The sequence below is a fragment of the Chanodichthys erythropterus genome, chromosome 6 (assembly GCF_024489055.1).
Source record: "Chanodichthys erythropterus isolate Z2021 chromosome 6, ASM2448905v1, whole genome shotgun sequence".
NCBI lineage: Eukaryota > Metazoa > Chordata > Actinopteri > Cypriniformes > Xenocyprididae > Chanodichthys > Chanodichthys erythropterus.
The window spans coordinates 1,673,509-1,696,816 of NC_090226.1; the positions used below are offsets into that span (position 1 = coordinate 1,673,509).

Consider the following 23,308-nt stretch of genomic DNA (forward strand, 5'->3'; position numbering starts at 1 on the left):
GCTTCTCAAATAAATCAATCTTGGTTTACAAAATGTTTAGATATTTGTACTGGAAAATGAGACAAAAACACAGAGGAAGAACGTCATTTTTTTGCAGTGATTGCGATTAATCATGTTAAAACTCCATCATTTTTTCCTGCAGACCTCCGGTGAGTCGCGCTGCACCGTTACCTGAAAAACTGGTGAAGAACAACATCACAAAGAAGAAGAAGATGGTGGAGGTGGGGCAGGTTTTGAGCTCATGAAGATATAACCTTGTCCTCATTATTCTCAATGCATGCAATCATGTGTTCACAGGAGCTTTCTCTGGACCACGTGTTTGGCTACAGAGGCTTTGATTGTCGAAACAACCTTCACTACCTCAATGATGGAGCTGACATCATCTTCCACACGGCTGCTGCTGCTGTTATTCAGAACCTCTCTGCTGGTACAGTCCTGACGGTTGACCTCTGAACTCTGGATCGCTGTCTCAACATGTGGCTAGAAGTTTTGAAGATTGTGAAATAGGCTTTATGGGTTTGTGGGCGTGTCTTCTGAGACTAATCTGATTCCAGATCAGACGTGAGGCGCTGCTGACCTCTAGAGGCTGCAGGTGGAACTGCACTTCTGTTTCAGGAAGAATTGCAACAAAAGGCTAAATGAACTAAATCAGTTTAATTTGATTAAAATGAGTACTTATGAGTAGTAAAATGAGTAGTAGATCTTCAAAAAAAAAAAAAAAATAAAAATAAAATCTCTCTCTCTCTCTCTCTCTCTCTCTCTATATATATATATATATATATATATATAGAAAACTTGTTTTTAAATAAAATATAAATAATATAATTTTATATTTTATTATTATAAATTCTAATTTATAATTAATATTATTTATATTATTTTATTATTAATTAATGTTCATAACAATTAAAAACAATTAATAATATTAATAATGTATATTATTTTATTATATATATATATATTATTTATATTATTTCATAAAAATAAAATTATTGTATTATTACTTTATGTTAATATTAATTGAAAATAATTAATAACATTAACTACAAAGTTACATTATTTTATCAATATATATATATATATATATATATATATATATATATATATATATTTATATTATTTTATTATCACTAAAAAAAGTACTGTATATATTATATATAAATTCAGTTATATATGTATATATATGAATTATATATATCATTTAAATAAATAACTAGTAAATACAGCACTGTTCAAAAGTTTGGTGTCAGAAAGATTTTATTTTTGTTTTTTGAAAGAAATTTCAATGAATTCATTGATACTTTTATTAAGGATGCATTAAACTGATCAAAAATGACAGTAAAGATTTTGTTCTTTTCGCAGTTTCCACACAAATATGAATCTTTAACATTGATAATAATCATAAATGTTTCTTGAGCAGCAAATCATCATATTAGAATGATTTCTGAAGGATCATGTGACAGCCTGCAGTAATGATGCTGAAAATTCAGCTTTGATCACAGAAATAAATTATATTTTACAATATATTCACATGGAAAACAGCTATTTTAAATTGTAATAATATTTCATAATTTTCAGTGTATTTTGGATCAAATAAATGCAGCCTTGGTGAGCAGAAGAGACTTATTTCATAAAACATTTAAAAATTGCAGTTTACTAAAATGATATTGCAGTGTGATAAATGTCTTTCTGTTGTTTTGATCTTTATAAAAGGATTGGAGAATAATTTCAGATGTTTTTAGATGAAGCAGTGCTTGTGATTCGCAGGCACTCAGAGCTTTTATCTGGAGCACACGGATGACATCCTCTGCCTGACTGTCAATCAACATCCCAAATATCAAAACATCATCGCCACGGGTCAGATCGGTGAGTGTGCGCGTGTACAGCAGATCTTTCGATGCACATTGATGTGATTTTCACCATCTGAATCATTTTCATTCGCTTACGTTTGCTTCTTTCAGCGTGCACTGCTTGATTTGTGTTGATAACAAGCCTGCTTGTGATTTTGCAAATACTTTGAATCTCTCACGTAATTCTGCTTTGGCACTAAGAGCAGCTTCTCTCATTTTTGTTCGTCACTGTCTCATCCTCTCATCCAACACACCGACACACAGGCGACATCACCGATCTGCCAGGTAGGACAGCAGAAACCTCCTGCGATCTGACTGCATTTCATCCCACTGACCTTTTGTGCTTGATTCCAAAAATCCAGGACAGATTGTTTTTTTGGGGCTCCAAACTAGAACACATGCATTTCTGCTTTTAAAGCAATGATCAGTTTGTGATGTCAAAATGATAAAATCACTTTTTTAATAGTTGTGTCACACTTCACTAGTATTATTAATTAAATGCATATGGTAAATATGGTAACCACCCATAAGTTCATCCTTCTAGAAGAATAAATTAAATGAGAATAGCTTAAAAATTACATCAACTAAAATAAAGCAGCTCAAATACCATGTTTGAGCAGAATAATTCATATAAATTCTTTAAAAAAAATGCAAACTTCAGATTAAAATAATCAATGCTCTCATTCCCCTTGTGTTTTATGACCTGGTTTCATTAAACACCATTGCATACATGTTTGCATGAAGCATCATGCAGCAAGAGTGGCTTTATTTTCTATCATATCAGAAATCATTTTAGATAGAGTCATGATGTCATGATGTGTTAAAAACCCTGAGGACCATCATTACCACCCCATAATAATCGTCCCAAACTACATCCTACTGCTTCAACAGTGTTGGGGAGTAACTAACTAAAAATAGCAACACTGTTCACTAAATTTTTTCCACTTGTTTAAGGTCAGTACATTTTTAAGGACAATAGTTGTTTTTAAATTAGAGTAGCTTTTCCGGTAACAGGCTTATTTTTTCAAGCTATAGTAGTGATGAGTATTTAATTAAATGCTGCTTTGCAGTGTTTTTGAATATTAATTTTTATGCAGTTTTTATGCATTTATTTTTGCATTTATTCATGCATTTATTCATAAATGTATTTATGCATTTATTTTTGCATTTATTTTTGTGTTTATTTATGCATTTATTTTTGCATTTATTCATGCATTTATTTTTGCATTTATTTTTGTGTTTATTTATGCATTTATTTTTGCATTTATTTTTGTGTTTATTTATGCATTTATTTTTGCATTTATTTTTGTGTTTATTTATGCATTTATTTAGGCATTTATTTTCACATTTATTCATGCGTTTATTTTTGCATTTATTTATGCATTTATTTTTGTGTTTATTTATGCATTTATTTTTGCATTTATTTATTCATGTATTTATGCATTTATTTATGCTTTTAGTGCATTTATTTCTGTTTGTTAAAGAAATCATTAAAAATCCTAATTGTTTTTGTGCCAGAAAAAATACAGCTCTGATTGAATAATAAAGTTATATTCTAAAATTTCTAAAATATACCAAAAAATTACTACTTTTAAATAGCTTTGGTGTAGTTAACTGCTTCCCACCACTGTTTATATATATATATATATATATATATATATATATATATATATATATATATATATATTATCCACAATATTTGCAATGTATTCTAATAAACCCAATGGGTTGTATTTGTCAGATGTTCTTGTACTGAAAAGAAGAGTTTTTGAAGCAGCTCTGAGTATTGACGGTGATGATGTGTCCTGTAGGTCTGGCACCGTCCATTCACGTTTGGGACGCCATGAGTAAACAGACTCTGTCTGTGCTGCGCTGCTCCCACGCCAAAGGACTCGGATACGTCAACTTCAGCGCCACGGGAAAACTCCTGCTGTCTGTGGGAGTGGATCCCGAGCACACCATCACTGTGTGGAGATGGCAGGAAGGTGTGTATGAACGAGGGCTCCACTCATTTATTTTACTCTGTAAAGAACCCAGTTCTCCTAAACAACTTTCAGCTTGGCATAGCTGTTAATTTCACATTCATAATGCACTAAAACTACTAAAACACTTGTTTGAGGGTGGAGAAAATTAGAGGTTGAATCATTGGCAGCCAATGAAGACCATTATGCAAATCTGTTACAAACCTATGTAGGTTCAAGCAGGAAGTAAAACTGGAATTACTAACGACTCGTTTCAGGCAGTTCAAAATCGCCTCTTTCTTGTAGTAGACAATAACTGTATTTATCTGCACTTTAACATTTGAAACTTTGCGGACCTTTTACATTCACAAACAGCTTTATTACACACTGCATGAAAGGGAATACCCGCCAAAAGCATAATAGGGGCACTTTAAATTTAACTAAAAGAAGCGGCACTATTAACTACATTTTTGTAATTTGTTTAAGGTCAGTACATTTTTAAGGACAATAGTTGTTTTTAAATTAGAGTAGCTTTTCCAGTAACAGGCTCTTTTTTTTTTTTCAAGCTATACCGTAGCATGATGAATATTTAATTAAATGCTGCTTTTCATCAGTGTTTTCGACTATTTATTTTTTTTATGTATTTATTGATGCATTTAGTCATTTATTTTTGCATTTATTTTTGCATTTATTGATGCATTTAGTAATTTATTTTTTCATTTATTTTTTCATTTATTTTTGCATTTATTTTGCATTTATTGATACATTTGATGCATTTAGTCATTTATTCGTGCATTTATTGATGCATTTAGTGCATTTATTTTTCATTTATTTTGCATTTATTGATGCATTTGATGCATTTAGTCATTTATTCGTGCATTTATTGATGCATTTAGTGCATTTATTTTTGCATTTATTTTGCATTTATTGATGAATTTGATGCATTTAGTGCATTTATTTTTGCATTTATTGATGCATTTATTGATGCATTTATTTCATTTATTTTTGCATTTATTTTGCATTTATTGATGCATTTGATGCATTTAGTCATTTATTTGTGCATTTATTGATACATTTAGTGCATTTATTTTTGCATTTATTGATGCATTTAGTGCATTTATTTTTGCATTTATTTTGCATTTATTGATGCATTTGATGCATTTAGTGCATTTATTTTTGCATTTATTGATGCATTTATTGATGCATTTAGTGCATTTATTTTTGCATTTATTTTTGCATTTATTGATGCATTTATTGATGCATTTAGTTCATTTATTTTTGCATTTATTTTGCATTTATTGATGCATTTGATGCATTTAGTCATTTATTTGTGCATTTATTGATACATTTAGTCATTTATTTTTGCATTTATTGATGCATTTAGTGCATTTATTTTTGCATTTATTGATGCATTTGATGCATTTAGTCATTTATTTTTGCATTTATTTTGCATTTATTGATGCATTTAGTAATTTATTTTTTCATTTATTTTTTCATTTATTTTTTCATTTATTTTTTCATTTATTTTTGCATTTATTTTGCATTTATTGATGCATTTGATGCATTTAGTCATTTATTTGTGCATTTATTGATGCATTTAGTGCATTTATTTTTGCATTTATTTTGCATTTATTGATGAATTTGATGCATTTAGTGCATTTATTTTTATTTATTTACTAAGTGAGAAAGTAATTCATGTAATTTGAAAGATGTAGTCACTGAATGCATTTTGTGCCAAAACAATGATAAATGATCCTCAGTTTAGCCCACATAGATTGCTGATTTCTCACTGTGTGAGAGTTTTGATAAAGTGAGTATTGAGAAGTTAGTTCTAGCGACTGTAAGAAACTGTAATGTTTTCACTTGTGTTCTCAGGCTCACGGGTTTGCAGTAAAGGCGGTCACACAGACCGGATCTTTGTGGTGGAGTTCAGGCCCGATTCGGACACTCAGTTCGTGTCTGTAGGAATCAAACATATCAAGTTCTGGACGCTGGTCGGAGGATCTCTGCTGTATAAGAAAGGAGTGATCGGAGCGGTGGAGGACGGTCGGATGCAGACCATGCTGTCTGTCGCGTTTGGAGCCGTGAGTCATTGTCATTCATGGATATTATCAGAAAAATAAGACTGATTTCAACATTGATAATAATCAGAAATGTTTAATCATATTAGAATGATTTCTGAAGGATCATGTGACACTGTATAAGATTGTTTCTCTTGTGTGTCATGTCTGACAGAATAACCTGACATTCACCGGGGCCATTAACGGTGATGTGTACGTGTGGCGGGAGCACTTCCTGGTGCGTGTGGTGGCTAAAGCTCATACTGGACCAGTGTTCACCATGTACACGACGCTCAGAGACGGACTCATAGTGACCGGAGGCAAAGAGAGACCGTGAGTTCAATAATATACCACGTAAACAGGCAACTAGAATAGTGAGAATTGAACCCTAAACTAAAGTGTTAACGTTGGTTTTATGTCTTTTAGACCATTTTTAATTAAAAAAAAATTATTTATTCACCACAAAGAAAAAAAATAGCACATTTTTCTTCAAAAGTCTGGAGTTGGTCAGATGTTTTTGAAAGAAGTCTCTTCTGTGCACCATTTATTTGATCAAAAATACAGTAAAAATTGTGAAATATTTTTACAATTTAAAATAAAATTTTCTAAGTGAGTATATATTGTTAAATATAATTTATTCCTGTGATCAAAGCTGAATTTTCAGCATCATTACTCCAGTCTTCAGTGTCACATGATCCTTCAGAAATCATTCTGATATGATTTAAGTGTACATGTTGTCAAACAATCTTTATTGTAGTAATAAATCAATATTCTTACTCTATATATGTGCAGGACTAAAGAGGGCGGTGCTGTGAAACTGTGGGATCAGGAAATGAAGCGATGCAGAGCGTTTCAGCTGGAGACGGGACTTCCTGTAGAGACGGTCAGATCTGTCTGCAGAGGAAAGGTCAGCCGTGCTTCTGGTTTATGCAAACTTCACATGGAAATAAACATTGTTTTTGCCTCATTTGAGTTATTAGCATGCAAAGTGACTTTAAAGTGTTAGTTTCGTAGACGGACAATAGTGTGATGTCTCTTTATTGGATGAAAGGGAAAGATCTTGGTGGGAACGAAGGATGGCGAGATCATCGAGGTGGGAGAGAAGAACGCTGCCTCCAACACCATGATAAACGGACACACGCAGGGACGCATCTGGGGTCTGGCCACACACCCCTCCAAAGACGTCTTCATTTCCGCCAGCGATGATGGAACTATCCGGATCTGGGACCTGGCAGATAAGGTGAGGGATTGTGGATCATGTGACGCCGAAGACACTGAAAATTCAGCTTTGATCACAGAAATAAATTACATTTTACTTTATATTCACATAGAAAACAGCTGTTTTAAATTGTAAAAATATTTCACAATTTTTACTGTATTTTTGATCAAATAAACGCAGTCTTGGTGAGCAGAAGAGACTTCTTTTTGAATTTATATCTATTAATACATTGTGAATTTTTTTCTGTCTCCCAGAAACTTCTGAACAAAGTCAGTCTTGGTCATCCGGCAAAGTGCACGGCGTACAGTCCGAACGGTGAAATGGTGTCCATCGGGATGGAGAACGGAGAGTTCATCGTGCTGCTGGTGAATTCGCTGACTGTATGGGGCAAAAAGAGAGACCGCAGCGTGGCCATCCAGGACATACGGTCAGAAGATACACTGCACAAAGAGTTTGATCAGCCAAACTAAACATTAAAAATTAGGGATGCACCAATGCATTGGTCAATAATCTGTATCGGCCGATAAAACCGATTATTTTCACTATCAGCCAATTATATCCTGTCAATCAAAAAGGGGACAGAAAAACATGTCCGACTGCAACTCACACTGTGTGTGAAGAAAATCGTGTTTAAGTTAACACGACAATAACGCATTAAAGCAGGCTCTTTTTGACTCTGTGAATCACCCGTAGTTCAAGTCAGGGTTGCCAGATTTGTGTTTTTTCCCCTACACCAAACATTATTTGTAGCGCCTCCCATCAACTAACCGCAAATATCTTTGTTTTTGTTACTTCTGATAAGAAACAAAGTCTCAGCTTTCAAATTCTCTCCATTTTCTTACAAAATGCAAATAATAAATAGCATTTTGATGCTCTTAAATGTGCCTCAGAGTCTAGTTATAGCACAAAAAACATGCATGAACATCAAAAGGTATAATGAAAAATACAGTACAACTTAATGAAGTGTGTCATGTTTCAACGGTGGAAAGACACCAATAAAATGTCACCTAACATCACATTGACCTCAGGAAAGTTATTCACTGTTCACAGTTCATTAGTTATAAAAAAGCTTATTTACTGTTTATTATATTTGTATGTTTGAATAAATGTTTTCATGAAGACAAGTGCTTATGTGCAAACATTTCAGTGTAATTATTATATCTGAAAATAAATAGCAGTTTAATATAATAGTTTGGGCTCTGATGTCAATTTTAAGCTCTAATAATATAGAAATGTACCAAATAAGTCCCTGTGTAGTCTAAGAAAAACAAACTTTATTGGTATCAGATATCATTCTAAATATATCGGCTGAGAAATTTAGTATCTGTGCATCTTTAATTAAAATACATGATCAAAAATATATTAAAAAATCTTAAATTAAGATACATTTACTTGAAAAGAAAAATGACTTTGATCAAAATTAAGCAAGTTTTTGCTTAAACCAAAAAAATTTATATGTCAACGGGGAAGAAAAATAATAAAATAATAATAGTTATTTTTCTGAAAACACTGACAGATGATTTTTTTTGCTTCTCAAGTGTATCTTGATTCAACAATGTTTAGATATTTTAAACAGTAAACAAGACAAAAATACTGAGCAAGAATAACATGTTTTCAGTGCATTAATCGAATCGTGACGTTTCAAGCAGCGTTCGTCCTGTCATCTTCACACAGGTTCAGTTCTGATAACCGGCTGCTGGCCGTCGGATCGGTGGAGTGCGCGGTAGATTTCTACGATCTCACTCTGGGTCCGGCTCTCAATCGCATCGGCTATTGCAAAGATATTCCTGGCTTTGTGATCCAGCTGGACTTCTCTGCTGACAGCAAATACATCGAGGTACAAAAACAGAAAACATGTGGAGCAAGTGACTAAATAATCAGTGATAATGTTGTAAACGGCAGGTATAGTTTATAAGTAAAGTGCGTTAATGGAGGTCATGTGTTCAGGTGTCTACGGGCTCATATAAGCGGCAGGTTCATGAGGTTCCCAGCGGTAAGATCGTCACAGAACAGGCCCTGATTGACAGGATCACCTGGGCTACATGGACCAGGTGAGACACGGATCTCTATATGAACGTAGCCATGTTGATGTGTGAAACTGTGGTAAACTCTTTCTCCTGAACAGTGTTCTGGGTGACGAGGTTTTGGGCATCTGGCCGCGTAACGCGGAGAAAGCAGATGTGAACTGCGCCTGTGTTTCTCACGCCGGGCTGAACGTGGTCACCGGAGATGATTTTGGTCTCGTGAAGCTCTTCGACTTCCCCTGCTTGGAGAAATTTGTAAGTCAACTTGTAATTTGAGTCAAATTTATTCATAGACTTTAAGTGCTACTTTGTCACGTTGTACTGTAAACCTACGGGAGAACAGCTGATTTGCCGTACATGATAGATTAGGTTATGTTTAATGGTATGTGGTGTTGTAATTGTATACGTATATTATTGGGAGAACGCATTATGACTGAGTTTACTCCCAGTAGCCATTGCTAAAAAACTTATTATTATGCATATTAAGTCAGAATAGAAATGACATATATTAGCATAAATAAGAAAGAGAATTTAGAAATGGTTTATATAATAAAAAGGATAAATGTAGCTGCGAGCCGCAATTATCGAGGTTCGAGCACTTTAAGGACTTTAAGCACATGCATAAAAAGGTAAAATGTTTTATTTAACAAGCCTGAAACCATCTCGATCATAGATGGAAAAGATCATTTACAGCCAATACAGGCAGTTCACCATAGGAAATGTATGGTTTTTAAAGCTTTTTTACAGTTATAGCGCCACCTATGGTCCGCTCTCCATAGAAGTTTGCATGCTTGTTTAGTGTCACATGTGCTCACTTAATTTTGTGTAGTTTTTAAGTTTCTGTTTAGGAATTATAGGCTTTTTTGTACAATTAGTCACGCCCATTTTCTAAATGACCCTATTATAGACATCCAAATGCAAAAGTTCAACATTTTTTATTGATATTGTGCCTCAGTGGTTTTAACGAGGTTGAGTAAAAAACCTAAGGCTAGTTCGCGAAAGTAGGTTTTTCAAATAATCCTCAATATTTAACGAACGATTCGTTTGATTCGTGGCAAAGTTGTTCAGAATGATTAATTCTATCATATGGTATGAATATTTGTGAAAAATTACAATCGTTTACGCACATGAAAAGTGCAATGCCGCCCCCGGTGGCCGATATATTTTGAATTTCTAGGGCCGTGAGTCACACAGGCCCAACAAGTTTCATTCCAATCGGCCTCTGTTAACCTCGTCTGACAGACACTCGAATTTCATTGGCCGACGGCAGCCATGTTTTTCAAGACACACAAATGTCCTCATAGAAAATTGCAGCACATTGGACAAAGACACTGCATGCCAATTTTCAAGTAAATCGGACTGACTGTTGCGTAGCTATAGCCGTTTTCATTTTTTTTTTCAATTTTATAGCGCCACCAAGTGGCCAGTCTTAGCATCCTTTTTCACACAACTACAGAGTGAGCCCATACATAGGTGGACTGAGTTTGGTGAAATGATCTCATTCCGTTCAAGACGGATAACCGTTTCACTTAAAGCAGCCACGCCCATTTCAAACTTTTTGGTGACTTTGACTTTTTTCCGATAATTATTGACAGTCAGACTCCAGTGAATCTTGATGCACTGGTTTGGTTCCGATCAGGTGAAAAATCTAGCACTAGTTTGCAAAAGTAGGGTTTTGAAAAAATCCGAGATACCCAAAAATTTAAATCGAATGCAAGACGTTCGTCTGGAGCCAAAGATTCCAATGATATAAGACACTTGAGTTTCCGACGACGAACGGTTTAGGAGTTAAGAGCCATTACATACTTTTCACCACTGTAGCGCCACCATCAGGCTGACTGAGGGAAAGCCTCTTTGACATTGTAGATGGGAAGGCTACTACGACCCTCAAAGTCTCTACGACTTTCGGTTTGGTCTGCCCGATCACTTTTAGGTCAGAATGCGGATCTTTGAAAATCCTATCAATCACAACAGTTTCAGCGCTACACACTTGAACCATAGAATGTAAAAAAAAAATATGGATGACGCAACTCCACTCTTTTCCATTGTAGAAAAGTGAAGTCGCCAATGTTCCAATATAGCGCTGACATCTTGTGCCGATTCGCAATCCAATTCTGTGCAGTAGTGAGCATGAAGTTTAATCGTGCGCTATCAAGGCCCCGCCCACAGTTGTGAAAAATTACAATCCTTTACGCACATGAAAAGCATGATGCCGCCCCCCAGTGGCCAATTTCTTTTGAATTTCTCACAGGCCTCTAGAGCCGTGAGTCACACAGGGCCAGCGAGTTTTATTCCAATCGGCCTCTGTTAACTTTTTCTGACAGACGCTTGAATTTCATTGGTCGACATCGGCCGTGTTTTTCAAGATACAAGAATGTCCTCACAGATAATCGCAGCACATTGGACAAAGACATTGCATGCCAATTTTCAAATAAATCGGACTAACTGTTGCGTAGCTATAGTTGTTTTGTCCCATTTTATAGCGCCACCAAGTGGCCAGTCGAAGCATCCTTTTTCACACAACCACAGACTGTACCCATACATAGATGGACCGAGTTTGGTGAAATTATCTCATTCCCTTCTAGCGAGATAGCCTTTTTACTAAAAGTGGACACGCCCATTTCGAACATTTTTGTAACTTTGAATTTTTTTCGATAATTATTGACAACTCATTATGTCGGTGTGAAACAAAAGTTTTGGAAATGTAGAAATTAAAGTTAAAGCTCCGATCTCCTCCCGAAAATCCCGGAAAAAGTCAGTTGGTGCCTCAGTGTCATGACTACTTCGCTCAGAGAAGCTGTCAATCATTTCGCCACGCCCCCGTATTTATAGCATCACAAAACTAACTAAAATCAAACTTATTAAAAAATAGCAGCACTTAAACTTACATCAGCATGATAAAAACTACATAAAATGACAGAAATTGTTTAAAAGGTTTAGTTAAATTGTTTCACGTCCCATTAAATTACAAGGAGAGGGCGGGGTTTATGACCTATACTGGGACCAGCCACCTGGGGGCGATCAAGACGCCTTGACTTCACTTTTCAGGACTTGTGCGGCACACTTTTTAACAAGTAAATATACACTACCAGTCAAAATTTTGGAAACATTACTATTTTTAAAGTCTCTTATGCTCATTAAGGCTGCATTTATTTCATAATAAATACAGAAAAAAACAATAATATTGTGAAATAGTATTACAATTTACAATTATGGTTTTCTATTTTAAAATACTTTAAAAATATAATTTATTTCTGTGATCAACGCTGAATTTTCAGCATCATTACTCCAGTCTTCAGTGTCACATGATCCTTCAGAAATGATGATTTGATACTCAGTTATTATCAAAGTTGGAAACAGTTGTGTTGCTTAATATTTTTTTGGAACCTGTGATACTTTTTCAGGATTCATTTATGAATAAAAGGTTAAAAAGAACAGAATTTATTCAAAATATAAATCTCTTCTAACAATATAAATCTTTACTATCACTTTTTATCATTTTAACACGTCCGTGCTGAATAAAAGTATTAATTTAATTCTTTAAAAAAAAAAATAACGACCCCAAACTTTTGAATGGTAGTGTATATTGTTACAAAAGATTTCTATTTTAAATAAATGCTGATATTTTTTTAGCTTTTTAATCATCAAACAATCCTGAAAAAGTATCACAGGTTATAAAATAATATTAACTGTTTCCGAGATTGATAATAAATCATCATATTAATGATTTCTGAAGGATCATGTGACACTGAAGACTGGAGTAATGATGCTGAAAATTCAGCTTTGATCACAGAAATAAATTATATTCTAAAGTATATTAAAATAGAAAACCATAATTTTAAATTGCAATAATATTTTTACAATATTATATTTTTTTTCTGTATTTATTATGAAATAAATGCAGCCTTAATGAGCATAAGAGACTAAAAATAGTAATGTTTCCAAACTTTTGACTGGTAGTGTATATATATTATTAACCCTTGAATGGTTTATTTTAGAGCATTTGAGATTTTTACTAACAGTTTGCATTTCTTCACAGGCCAAACACAAGCGTTATTTCGGTCACTCTGCCCATGTGACCAACATCCGTTTCTCTTATGACGACAAATATGTGATAAGTGTAGGAGGCAACGACTGTAGGTGAGCTGACGTCCATCTGTCTGTCCGTTTGTCTGTCTGAACTCGTATTAACGCATCTCCTCCGTCTCTCAGTGTGTTCGTGTGGAGATGTATCTGATTCCCGGCCGGCACCTCCAGCGTCCGGATGCTGCACTGCACTGTTATGCTGCGTTTTACCCCTCTAGACCTGATGGAGGATGGATGTCTGAGACAAGAGGGTTTTTTACCATTCTGTGAAGTGCAATGTTTACGCTCACATGTACTTAAAAAAATATACACTCATAAATCATGCCAATGTTTCAGAAATAAATGTATTTTTTGTTTGGATTCTGAAGTGCCTTGGAGACACAGTTTGCTGATCTTTGCCCCGAAATGTTCACATGATGCATATATGGTGCTAAATGGAATATGTCCACTTAGAGCTTTTTAAAATTATTTTAAAAACCATGCATTATGCAATTTTCTTTATTTCCCCCCCTTCTTTTTACATTTTGTACATAAATGTCTAACATATATATATATATATATATAATCCTCTCATTAAATGCTCTTCCTGTTAAAAATATCCAAATACATGGGACTCAGGAGAAATTAAGTACTGTAATGTGTAGATGTTATATTTGACCTGTGCTATTTTTGTTAAAATATTTATTTTTTAATGTACGTATTTTACGTATGAAGTATGCAAATTAGTCGAACTGTTGGCGTATATGAAACTTGCAAAAAAAAAATGTCCAAATATAAAAATGATATGAAATGTACGTAGTAGCGTTGTGTGTAGATTGCGATGCACTGTTTGTAGCCAATCACGTGACAGCAGCTGTTTATCGTGTGCAGATATCGAGTTATATCTGTCATTTGTATGTTCATGTTTTTTGTAATTTGTCTGATCAGAGGTCAGTCTAATTGAAAGATATATAATAATGCATGAATCGAAGTCTGTGTGATCGTTGGTCATGAATGAATACTGTTGTTTTATAATTAAAGAGAATTAAATGCTTGGCTGTTTTTCCATCTTTCACCAGCAGATGGCATCCGAATCTGAGGTATTAACATTAACATTTTAATTCAAAAGAGCGTAAAGCATTTGGCAGCACGATTAAATAATGAAATAACGAGTTATGGAAGCAAAATAGCCCAAATCCAGTAATGCATGAAAACAAAACAATGTTTTTGCCTGCTTGTATCCTCGAGCTTGAAGCTGATTGGTCAGTGGACGCTCCTCATAATATTTAACACATAAAAGAAAACAATACAGGGATTATTAATGAAGAGAACAGCATTCCAGATCCCACCCTCCAGTGTGTGTGAACCAGATTGTGAGTCATCAGTGTCTGGCATGAAAACACACACAGGTCAATAAGTCATCCTGTTTTTGTAGATGGTTTTAAATGCATAACCATGGTGAAATGTAACTATTGTAAAACCACTAAAAATGCAAGATAGCCATGATTGGACTGATAGTAAATACCATGGTATCATTATGGTATCAGCATCAGCAGTATATAAACTGTGATTAATGGAAGGTTTGTGAAGGTGCCAAAACATTCCAGTCATGTTTTCTTGCCACACATTCAGTTTCGCTTCAGAGCACAATCATTATTCAGACAACATCTCTAGCTCAACTTTCTCAATACTGAAACTTAGTATTCATCTGTTTCTGTGTTTTACTTTGCATGATCAGATGATGAACTTACACATAAAAAATAAACAGTTTGCATTGACCTTACATAGTGTCCTTGCACAGAATTCAATTAAAAATGTTTTTTAATAAAAAAAAAATAATAATAAAATATATATATATATATATATATATAGAATAAATGCACTGAATAAATATACAAATAAATACATTAATAATAAAAAACACCCTCCAACTAAAATAAACTAATTAAATACCCTCAATAAAATAAATGTGCTGAATAAATAAATCCCCAAAATACCTCCCCCCTCTCAAAAATAAAATAAAATCAATGAAATAAACAAAAACCTAAAGATACCACCCAAAATAAAATAAATGTACTGAATAAATAAATGCATACATAAATAAACAAAGAAATGCCCAAAATACCCCCAAATAAAATAAATAAATCCCTAAAAATCCCCACAATTAAATAAATTTGTAGAATAAATAGTTAAATAAATAAAATAAATCACCAAAAAATACCCCTCAAATAAGATAAATGTACTGAATAAATAAACAAATACATAAATAATAAATAAAAATACCATCCCTCCAACTAAAAAAAAAACCTGAATAAATCCACAAAAATAAATAAATCAATGAAATAAAAAATCCCTAAAGATTCCCAGAAATAAAATAAATGTACTGAATAAATAAATACATGCATAGTAAATAAACAAAAAAATACCCCCCAAAATAAAATGAATAAAACCATAAAAATCCCTTCAATTAAATACATTTGCTGAATATATAATTAAACAAATAAATAAAGATAAAATAAAAGAACTGTGCTGAATAAATGAATAAATAAATAATTGAACAAGAAATCCCCCAAAAATTACTGTACTTAAATATATTTTTGGCTACTTTGTAGTTGTACTGAGTATCAAAGACATTAGCAACTTTTACTCTCTACATTTTTGAACAAGTAAATGTACTTTTCACTCAAAAACATTTGTGATGAGTAAAGCAATGACACATTACATTTTACATGGCACCTAACTTTTTCTGCAGCCGTTTATTTCTGCTATAAAGAAGCGATATCGCCATCTAAGGGCATTGAAGGTACTACATCTTGTGCGTTTTCCCTTTACTCATCCACACTTGTTAACAAGGATACTTTACGAGAATACGAGTGCATTAGCAGGTAGTTTCTGAATCGCAGGTGTTTGATTTGTTCAGTTTTATTTTGATTTTAGAAAATAAATCTTACAGATCAGCTGTTTCTTGTTTTCACTGGCATGGACCAGTGCATCTTTGAGCCCACATTCAGCATGAGTAAAAGACTTTTACTCAAGTATGGTTTTCAGGTACACCTCTGCCAAAAATGCCCTTCCCTAAACTAAACTAAATTAAATTAAATAAATCCCTAAAAAGTGCCTACATTTACTGAATGAATGACAATTTGAATGAATCACATTGAAAACTGAACAAACTCTTTAGATTTACATTTGATTCTTGCTTATTTATCTAACGTGTGAACGCACAGATTTGATCTTTGGATACATTTACACGACACTGATGTACTAAAAATGGAAAAGTTTTTCCTTCATGTTTTTCACGTACAGATGTCAACGTTGTCAAAATGTTCCCATTTGTAAAAATGACTAAAATCGCTGTATTCTGCTGCCAGGCCAGTAGATGGCGACGTCACTTTGTAAAGAAACACTACACGCCTATAGACTGAACATTTAATACACGTGTTTCAGACAAGTCCGTGGTTTTCCTGTGGAACTGGGATACTTTATCACTGTTGCCGTGGCTTATTTTTCAAGTCCGCGGGTTGAAGCGACCCAAATAACATGATATTTAGCTCCTGAAATGCGAATTTTACCAGGGGAACCCTGCCAAAAACGTGGATTTTACCCCTGGCAATGTGATTTTTCCCCCTGAAACATGATTGGACTAGTTTTGGGCTAGTTTTAAGCAGGGTGGGGGAGTAACAGAATACATATAATGGCATTACTATGTAATCAGGATACAAAAATTCATTACAGTTACATCAAAAAACGTAGTAATCAGATTACAGTTACATTTTGAAAAAAGGGAAAATACTATCAGGATTACAATGGTTTCATTTAAAACTAAATAAATAATTATTTTGCCATAACAACACATATGAAGCGCTGCTTGATTATACGGTATTTCCTGGTTCTGTTGCCAGTGATGACTCACGTGAGCCACCTGCTGGTGCATGCGCAAATAACACCCGTCTACAATCTCCTCAGATGCATACTGAATCACTGCTGCTAGTTGACAGATGCTTCCCACAGGGAAAATGCTTTAAATTCATGGAAATGTTGCTGCTACACTCTAAAAAATGCTGGGTTAAAAACAACCCAAGTTGGGTTGAAAATGGACAAACCCAGCGATTGGGTTGTTTTAACCCAGCGGTAGGGTTAAATGTTTGCCCAGCCTGCTGGGTAGTTTTATTTAACTCAACTATTGTTTAAAAATTACTGTATTGCTTAATTAAAATTAATCCAAAGTATGTTGGAAATGAACATTTATTAATGTTCAATGAATAATTATTAAACAATAAACTTAAATTCCTTATTAATAAATGTATGTTAATAAACTATTAAATTATTAAATTTAGATTAATAAAACATTAAAGCTTATTAATAAACATTCACCTTTTGTCTATTATTGTTGTCTCTAATTGCATCTGGTTTTTAATTTCCCAACTATTGTGGGTTCATTTTAAGCTAGTCATATAGCAATTTTTAAACAATAGTTGGTTTAAATAAAACTACCCAGCAGGTTGGGCAAACATTTAACCCAACCGCTGGGTTAAAACAACCCAATTGCTGGGTTTGTCCATTTTCAACCCAACTTGGGTTGTTTTTAACCCAGCATTTTTTAGAGTGTAATTTGTTTTCAAAGAAGAAAATGCAAACAACATGGTTGTACAGCGCAAAAGACTTTCTTTATCAAGGGACTAAAAATAATCTGTAATACCATACTGTAGCCACTAGATGTCACATAGCCCTTTCCATAAATATATCCAGGGCCGTGTATTCCCACGTTGTGGAAATGAGACATGATTGCTTAGTTTTAATAGGTTTTAAAAGTAACCAAAATGCTAAACATTAAAATTAAAGCAGAACAAACATGAACAGAAATGTGTTATCCGAGCTTGTTCAATCTAATCTGAAGTGACTTTTATGTTTTTAAGCTCAAAATAACAACAAGGATAATAATTTTGCAATGGATAATTTATCAGATTTTTAAAATATTTTTATTGTTGAGACCCATTTAAAAGTATGGAACATGTAACATTTAAAAACTAGCAGAAATTGAGAAGAAATAATTTAAATTAAATTTAAAAATGCAATTAAAAACGCATGTTTTTCTTTCTCTCTTTCTATATGTGACCTTGAAGTAATCCAAATGTAATCAGATTACATTACTTTCATATTGTGGTAATTGGATTACGTTAGTGAATACTTTTTTTAATGAAGTAATTTGTAACTGTAACAGAATACATTTTTAAAGTAACCCTCCCAAGCCTGGTTTTAAGTAGCAATTGGGCGGGTTTTGTTGTGAAAACACCTGGTTTCAGGATCATTTGTGATTTTATTTCACATCTAGAAGAGAGGCATGCACCACATGTTTCTCAGAATCACACATACGCTCATTTGAGGAACGATGGTAAGATCAGATTTCTTTTTAAATGAGGCATCTGCAGGTCACTTGGGTTTTAAAATGCCACACTGAATGGAGAGTTTGAGACGCAGCTTATGCATAAGTGCTGTTACATTAATGTTTCACAGACTTAAAGATCACAAATCCAGCTCAGTCTTGTGCTAATGTAGCTCCTGCTGTATAATGTGTGAAATTAATGGCCCAAGCTTTTTCATTCAGACTGTCAGCTTTGGTTTGAATTGTTCATAAGTGAAAAAACAACATAAAATTGTCTGTTTTCGAGCAGTTAAAGCTTTAGTGTGCTGCAGTTTGAAATGGGTTCTGACGTACATTGAGTTTATCTTTGCACACTTTCCATCTCTTTATGGATGTGAAATGAGTCTAACTCATATTTGTTATTCTCGCCTCGTTCCCCGCGAGTCATCCTGGGACGTGTCTCTCATATGCTCTGCTATCGATGTAGCTTAAAGGCGCTTTAATTAAAACTAGAGCACAAAGTATCATGACATCTGGCCTGAAATCTAACGCAACATTCGCTGCATTTTCTGGCAATCAGTGTTTCACCGTACAGCATCCCTGTGTCCTTAAGCCTGCATTAAATGAGATCTCACACACACACAGAGCAAACAGAAAAATGCGCCCACATCTCATTTTCTGAATAAATAAATCCATATGGTTGATGAAAATGTGTGAATGCAATCAGTGCAGATTTCATCTCAGCACCAACAAAAACTACAATAAAGTTCCACATTTCTTGTTTATCTTTTATAACTTCACATGCACCGTTCTGAAGGGTGTTTGTGTGTGATCATGTGATGCACGTGTGCCATAAAGACATGCTTTGACCTGTGAACCTGCATCTGATGCACAACATCTGAATCCTGACGCTCGGAGATCTGAATCTGCTTCAGTCATTAGCTGGATGTTCTGTCGCCCTCACTGCCGGACAGTGACGCTTTACTCCCTGAAGAGCGGAAAACAAGGTGCATTAGCAAAGCAAACAAAAGGCTACAGAGAAATGTTTGTTTTTCTGGTTGATTTGGTGTGTTTGCAGTATAACAGGCCTCGTTCACACTGCAGCAGGATACGGTTGTCAGTCCTGTATTTGAGTCTACTTTCAACCGCATTCTATAACCGAACTCACTCCTGTAAGTAAATGCGTCCGTCAATCCCAAAAACTGACAGTGAATCACTTCTGTTGCAAGCAACTTTAAATGCATTGATAAACTGTTTAAAAAAATAGTAACTAACTCTAACAAACAGTTGAATAAACATAGCTATTATTGTTAAAACTGTCTTAAGGACTAGTTTGAGTAGCAGTTGCATGTCATTTTTGATCATAATGCAATCGATTAATCCATGCATGTGTTTTATTTTTTAAATGCAATGTCCAAATCTCAAAATCCAAACACCTGGGTAATCAGTCTTACTTTTAATTTTTTAAAATCCAAAAAAAAAAAAAAAAAATGTTAAGAAGTCTTAAAGGAAACACAACTAACTTTTTTAGTTTATGCAATCGGCCACAGAAAACAACAATTAAAGTTGGCATGCAATTAACTCTCACACTCTAAAAAATGCTGGGTTAAAAACAACCCAAGTTGGGTTGAAAATGGACAAACCCAGCAAATGGGTTGTTTTAATCCAGCGGTTGGGTTAAATGTTCGCCCAACGTGCTGGGTAGTTTTATTTATCTCAACTTTTGTATAAAAATGACTGTATTACTTGCTTAAAATGAACCCAAAATATGCTGGAAATTAACATTTATTAATATATTTAATCAATGAGCATTTATTAATAAGATAATGAATAATAAACAATAAACATTTATTAAATTGCTTATTAATAAATGTACACCTTTTGATTATTATTGTTGCCTCTAGTAATTATGTGTCTGATTTTTAATTTCTCACCTATTTTGGATTCATTTTAAGCCAGACATACAGTCATTTTTAATCAGTAATTGGGTTACATAAAACTACCCAGCAGGTTGGGCAAACATTTAACCCAACCACTGGGTTAAAACAACCCAATTGCTGGGTTTGTCCATTTTCAACCCAACTTGGGTTGTTTTTTAACCCAACATTTTTTAGAGTGCACCTTATACATTTTCTAAATTAATATTATTGATCTTATTGCGAACAATTAATCCATGCTTATATTTTATTTTTTAATTGCAACGTCCACATCTCAAAATCCAATTACAAACTAAATAATGCTGGGTTAAAAACAACCCAAGTTGGGTTGAAAATGGACAAACTCAGTGATTGGGTTATTTTAACCCAGCGATTTTGTTTTAATGTGCTGGGTAGTTTTATTAAACTCAACTATTGTTTAAAAATGACTATATGTCTGGCGTAAAATCAACCCAAAATATGATGGAAATTAAAAATCAGACACATAATTACTAGAGGCAACAATATTAAGGTGAAAATGTATTAATAAGCAATTTAATACATGTTTATTGTTTAATTATTATTCATTAAACTTATTATAATGTATTAAACACATTATTAAATGTTAATCTCGAACATACTTTGGGTTCATTTATTCAAGAAATACAATATTTTTTAAACAATAGTTGAGTTAAATAAAACTGCCCAGCAGGTTGGGTCAAACATTTAACCCAATTGCTGAGTTTGTCCATTTTCAACCCAAATGTAACATCTGATTAATAGAAACAAGTTTTTGTAATTTTTCACTCGGATATACACCACAATATGAAAAAATAAATAAAATAATTTGTCACTACTTCCATTTCATAGCAACTTGAGCTTGAGTAGTTAAAAATATTTTTTTTTCATGTACTGTACATACAGTCTTTTAGCCTTAAAAGTGCAAATGAAAAAAAAAAAAACTTTTTTTTATAAGGGTCAGAGAGAGTGTGGATAATACATACCACATGCAAAATAAAAAATAAAAAAAACGGGGAGAAAAAAATTAATTATGAAACAAAGAGAAAAAAAAAAAAAAAAAAAAAAAAAAAAGACCTCAAAAGTGCTTTACAAACAGTCTGTTCAACAGTAGCCTAAACTCTCATACTGTAGTGCCCTGAGGGACTGAAGAGTGAGAAATGGCTCTTTGAATGTCCCACCCACCGTTTACCCAAAATCCTGTTCCACAGAACGATTCCGCCTCTCCTGGAGCCGCAGACACCTCACGAGGCGTGTCGCCTCACGAAACCCACTGAAAACACACCGAGAGAAAGTCTACTAAAGGTGACGCACGCTGAATGTCACGCCTGCTGAAGAAACTAGTCGAGACAAAAGCCTTTCAGAGACACCTGAAGATAATGCGTGTAATTCTCCTCACTTTAGTTGCTTTCAGGGTGTAAATATGCTCAAAGTTTAGTCAATTAAAACTGAAAATAGAATGATTTTTGCCTAAGGGTTCTTGCAAACGCACATTGTAACACAGACATCAACAATAGGCTTATTCTACTCTTTGATTTCTTTGAATAGCATCTGCATGATACACTTTAAAAACACGGAGACCTGAAATCAAACACTCCAATATTGTGCACAGACGTGCAGTGACATATAGCTCGTGTGTCGCAACTCTACCCGTAACCGACTGAACTAACGTATCCTGGCCTGCAGCTGAAACGACAACGAACATAATTATAGTGAGTAATTGTTTGAGAGCTGTTTGCTCAGGTGAATCAAATCATCACTGAACAAGATCCAGATATTCGTGACTCATTTCTGGTTTGTGGGTGGGTGCAGGTGAGATTCCAACTACATCGTTTCACATTCCACTAATCATTATTGACTGTGTAAACTCATAAAGTCGGCATTAAACAGCAGTTTCACTAGTCTTTTCCCCCTCTATTGTGACATCAGCATGAAACGGCTTTGCAAACAAGAACAAATGTAGTGCGGTTCTTGATTTTGTCTGTTGGGAATTGATTGAATGGTTGTGGTTTGCTATTGGTGGATCTTGTGTGAGTGACAGGTTGCCCCGCCCTCGTCATCAGAGAAGAGAAGAGATGCTACAAGAGATTCTGATTCAAGATTACGAGGAACAATTTAAGGGGCCATTCACAGAAAACACAATTTTCTATTCCAATGCGCAACTTTTGCGCGTTTTTAGACGCAAAGATGCATTCTGTGTGAACGAGCCCTTATTCTGATTCAAGATTACAAGGAATAATTTAAAAAATAAGTGCATGGATAAATTATTTAGGGGCCGTTCACACAGAACGTGTTTTTCTATTCCAATGCGCTATACTTTTCCATTGTTTTTCAATGTAAACATGCGCTACATGGACGTATATGACCGTTACGCTCACATCTCGCGTCTTTTGCAGCGCCTCACACATGAGTGTCGCAGTGTCAAGTTAAAAAAATGTAAACTTTTACACGCAGTGGCGATCATCAATGTCAGTTCCAAAACAGTGGACCAATCAGAAGAACTCAGAGGCGGGGCAAGTGTTGCGAAGTTCTATTTACAGCTGCAAGTTGGCGTGGCAACTGTTTTATTTGTTCGTTATTGCTGTTATTGCATCATGTCTCAAAAGCGCGTCTCGAGACCCTCGCGTTGTGCGCTGCTTGAATTTTTTTTAAAACCATTCCTGAGTGCCGCGTCTCACGTTTTTAGATGCAAAGACGCAAGCCCTTATTCTGATTCAAGATTACAAAGAACAGTTTAAAAAATAATGACATGTACGGATAAATCATTTAGAGGCCGTTCACACGGAATGCATTTTTCTATTCCAGTGCGCTACTTTTTCTTTGTTTTTCTATG

General features: G+C 34.2%; 1 protein-coding gene across 2 annotated transcripts in view; it reads left to right on the plus strand.

The window, feature by feature from the left end:
• eml6 (EMAP like 6) overlaps positions 1 to 13,690 on the plus strand; it is a 57,685-nt gene extending 43,995 nt beyond the window's left edge. Inside the window, exons 28-42 of one of the 2 annotated variants that reach the window (XM_067387053.1) lie at positions 143 to 221; positions 298 to 427; positions 1,768 to 1,866; positions 2,115 to 2,135; positions 3,662 to 3,835; positions 5,687 to 5,895; positions 6,047 to 6,204; positions 6,664 to 6,778; positions 6,923 to 7,111; positions 7,345 to 7,517; positions 8,765 to 8,927; positions 9,038 to 9,141; positions 9,216 to 9,369; positions 13,154 to 13,254; positions 13,327 to 13,690. In XM_067387053.1, the coding sequence (XP_067243154.1) occupies positions 143 to 221; positions 298 to 427; positions 1,768 to 1,866; positions 2,115 to 2,135; positions 3,662 to 3,835; positions 5,687 to 5,895; positions 6,047 to 6,204; positions 6,664 to 6,778; positions 6,923 to 7,111; positions 7,345 to 7,517; positions 8,765 to 8,927; positions 9,038 to 9,141; positions 9,216 to 9,369; positions 13,154 to 13,254; positions 13,327 to 13,351 (1,894 nt within the window). In that variant the 3' untranslated portion in view covers positions 13,352 to 13,690. The remainder of the gene's footprint in view (positions 1 to 142; positions 222 to 297; positions 428 to 1,767; positions 1,867 to 2,114; positions 2,136 to 3,661; positions 3,836 to 5,686; positions 5,896 to 6,046; positions 6,205 to 6,663; positions 6,779 to 6,922; positions 7,112 to 7,344; positions 7,518 to 8,764; positions 8,928 to 9,037; positions 9,142 to 9,215; positions 9,370 to 13,153; positions 13,255 to 13,326) is intronic. The other variant, XM_067387052.1, reaches the window with a different exon arrangement.
• Positions 13,691 to 23,308: the final 9,618 nt, after the last annotated feature.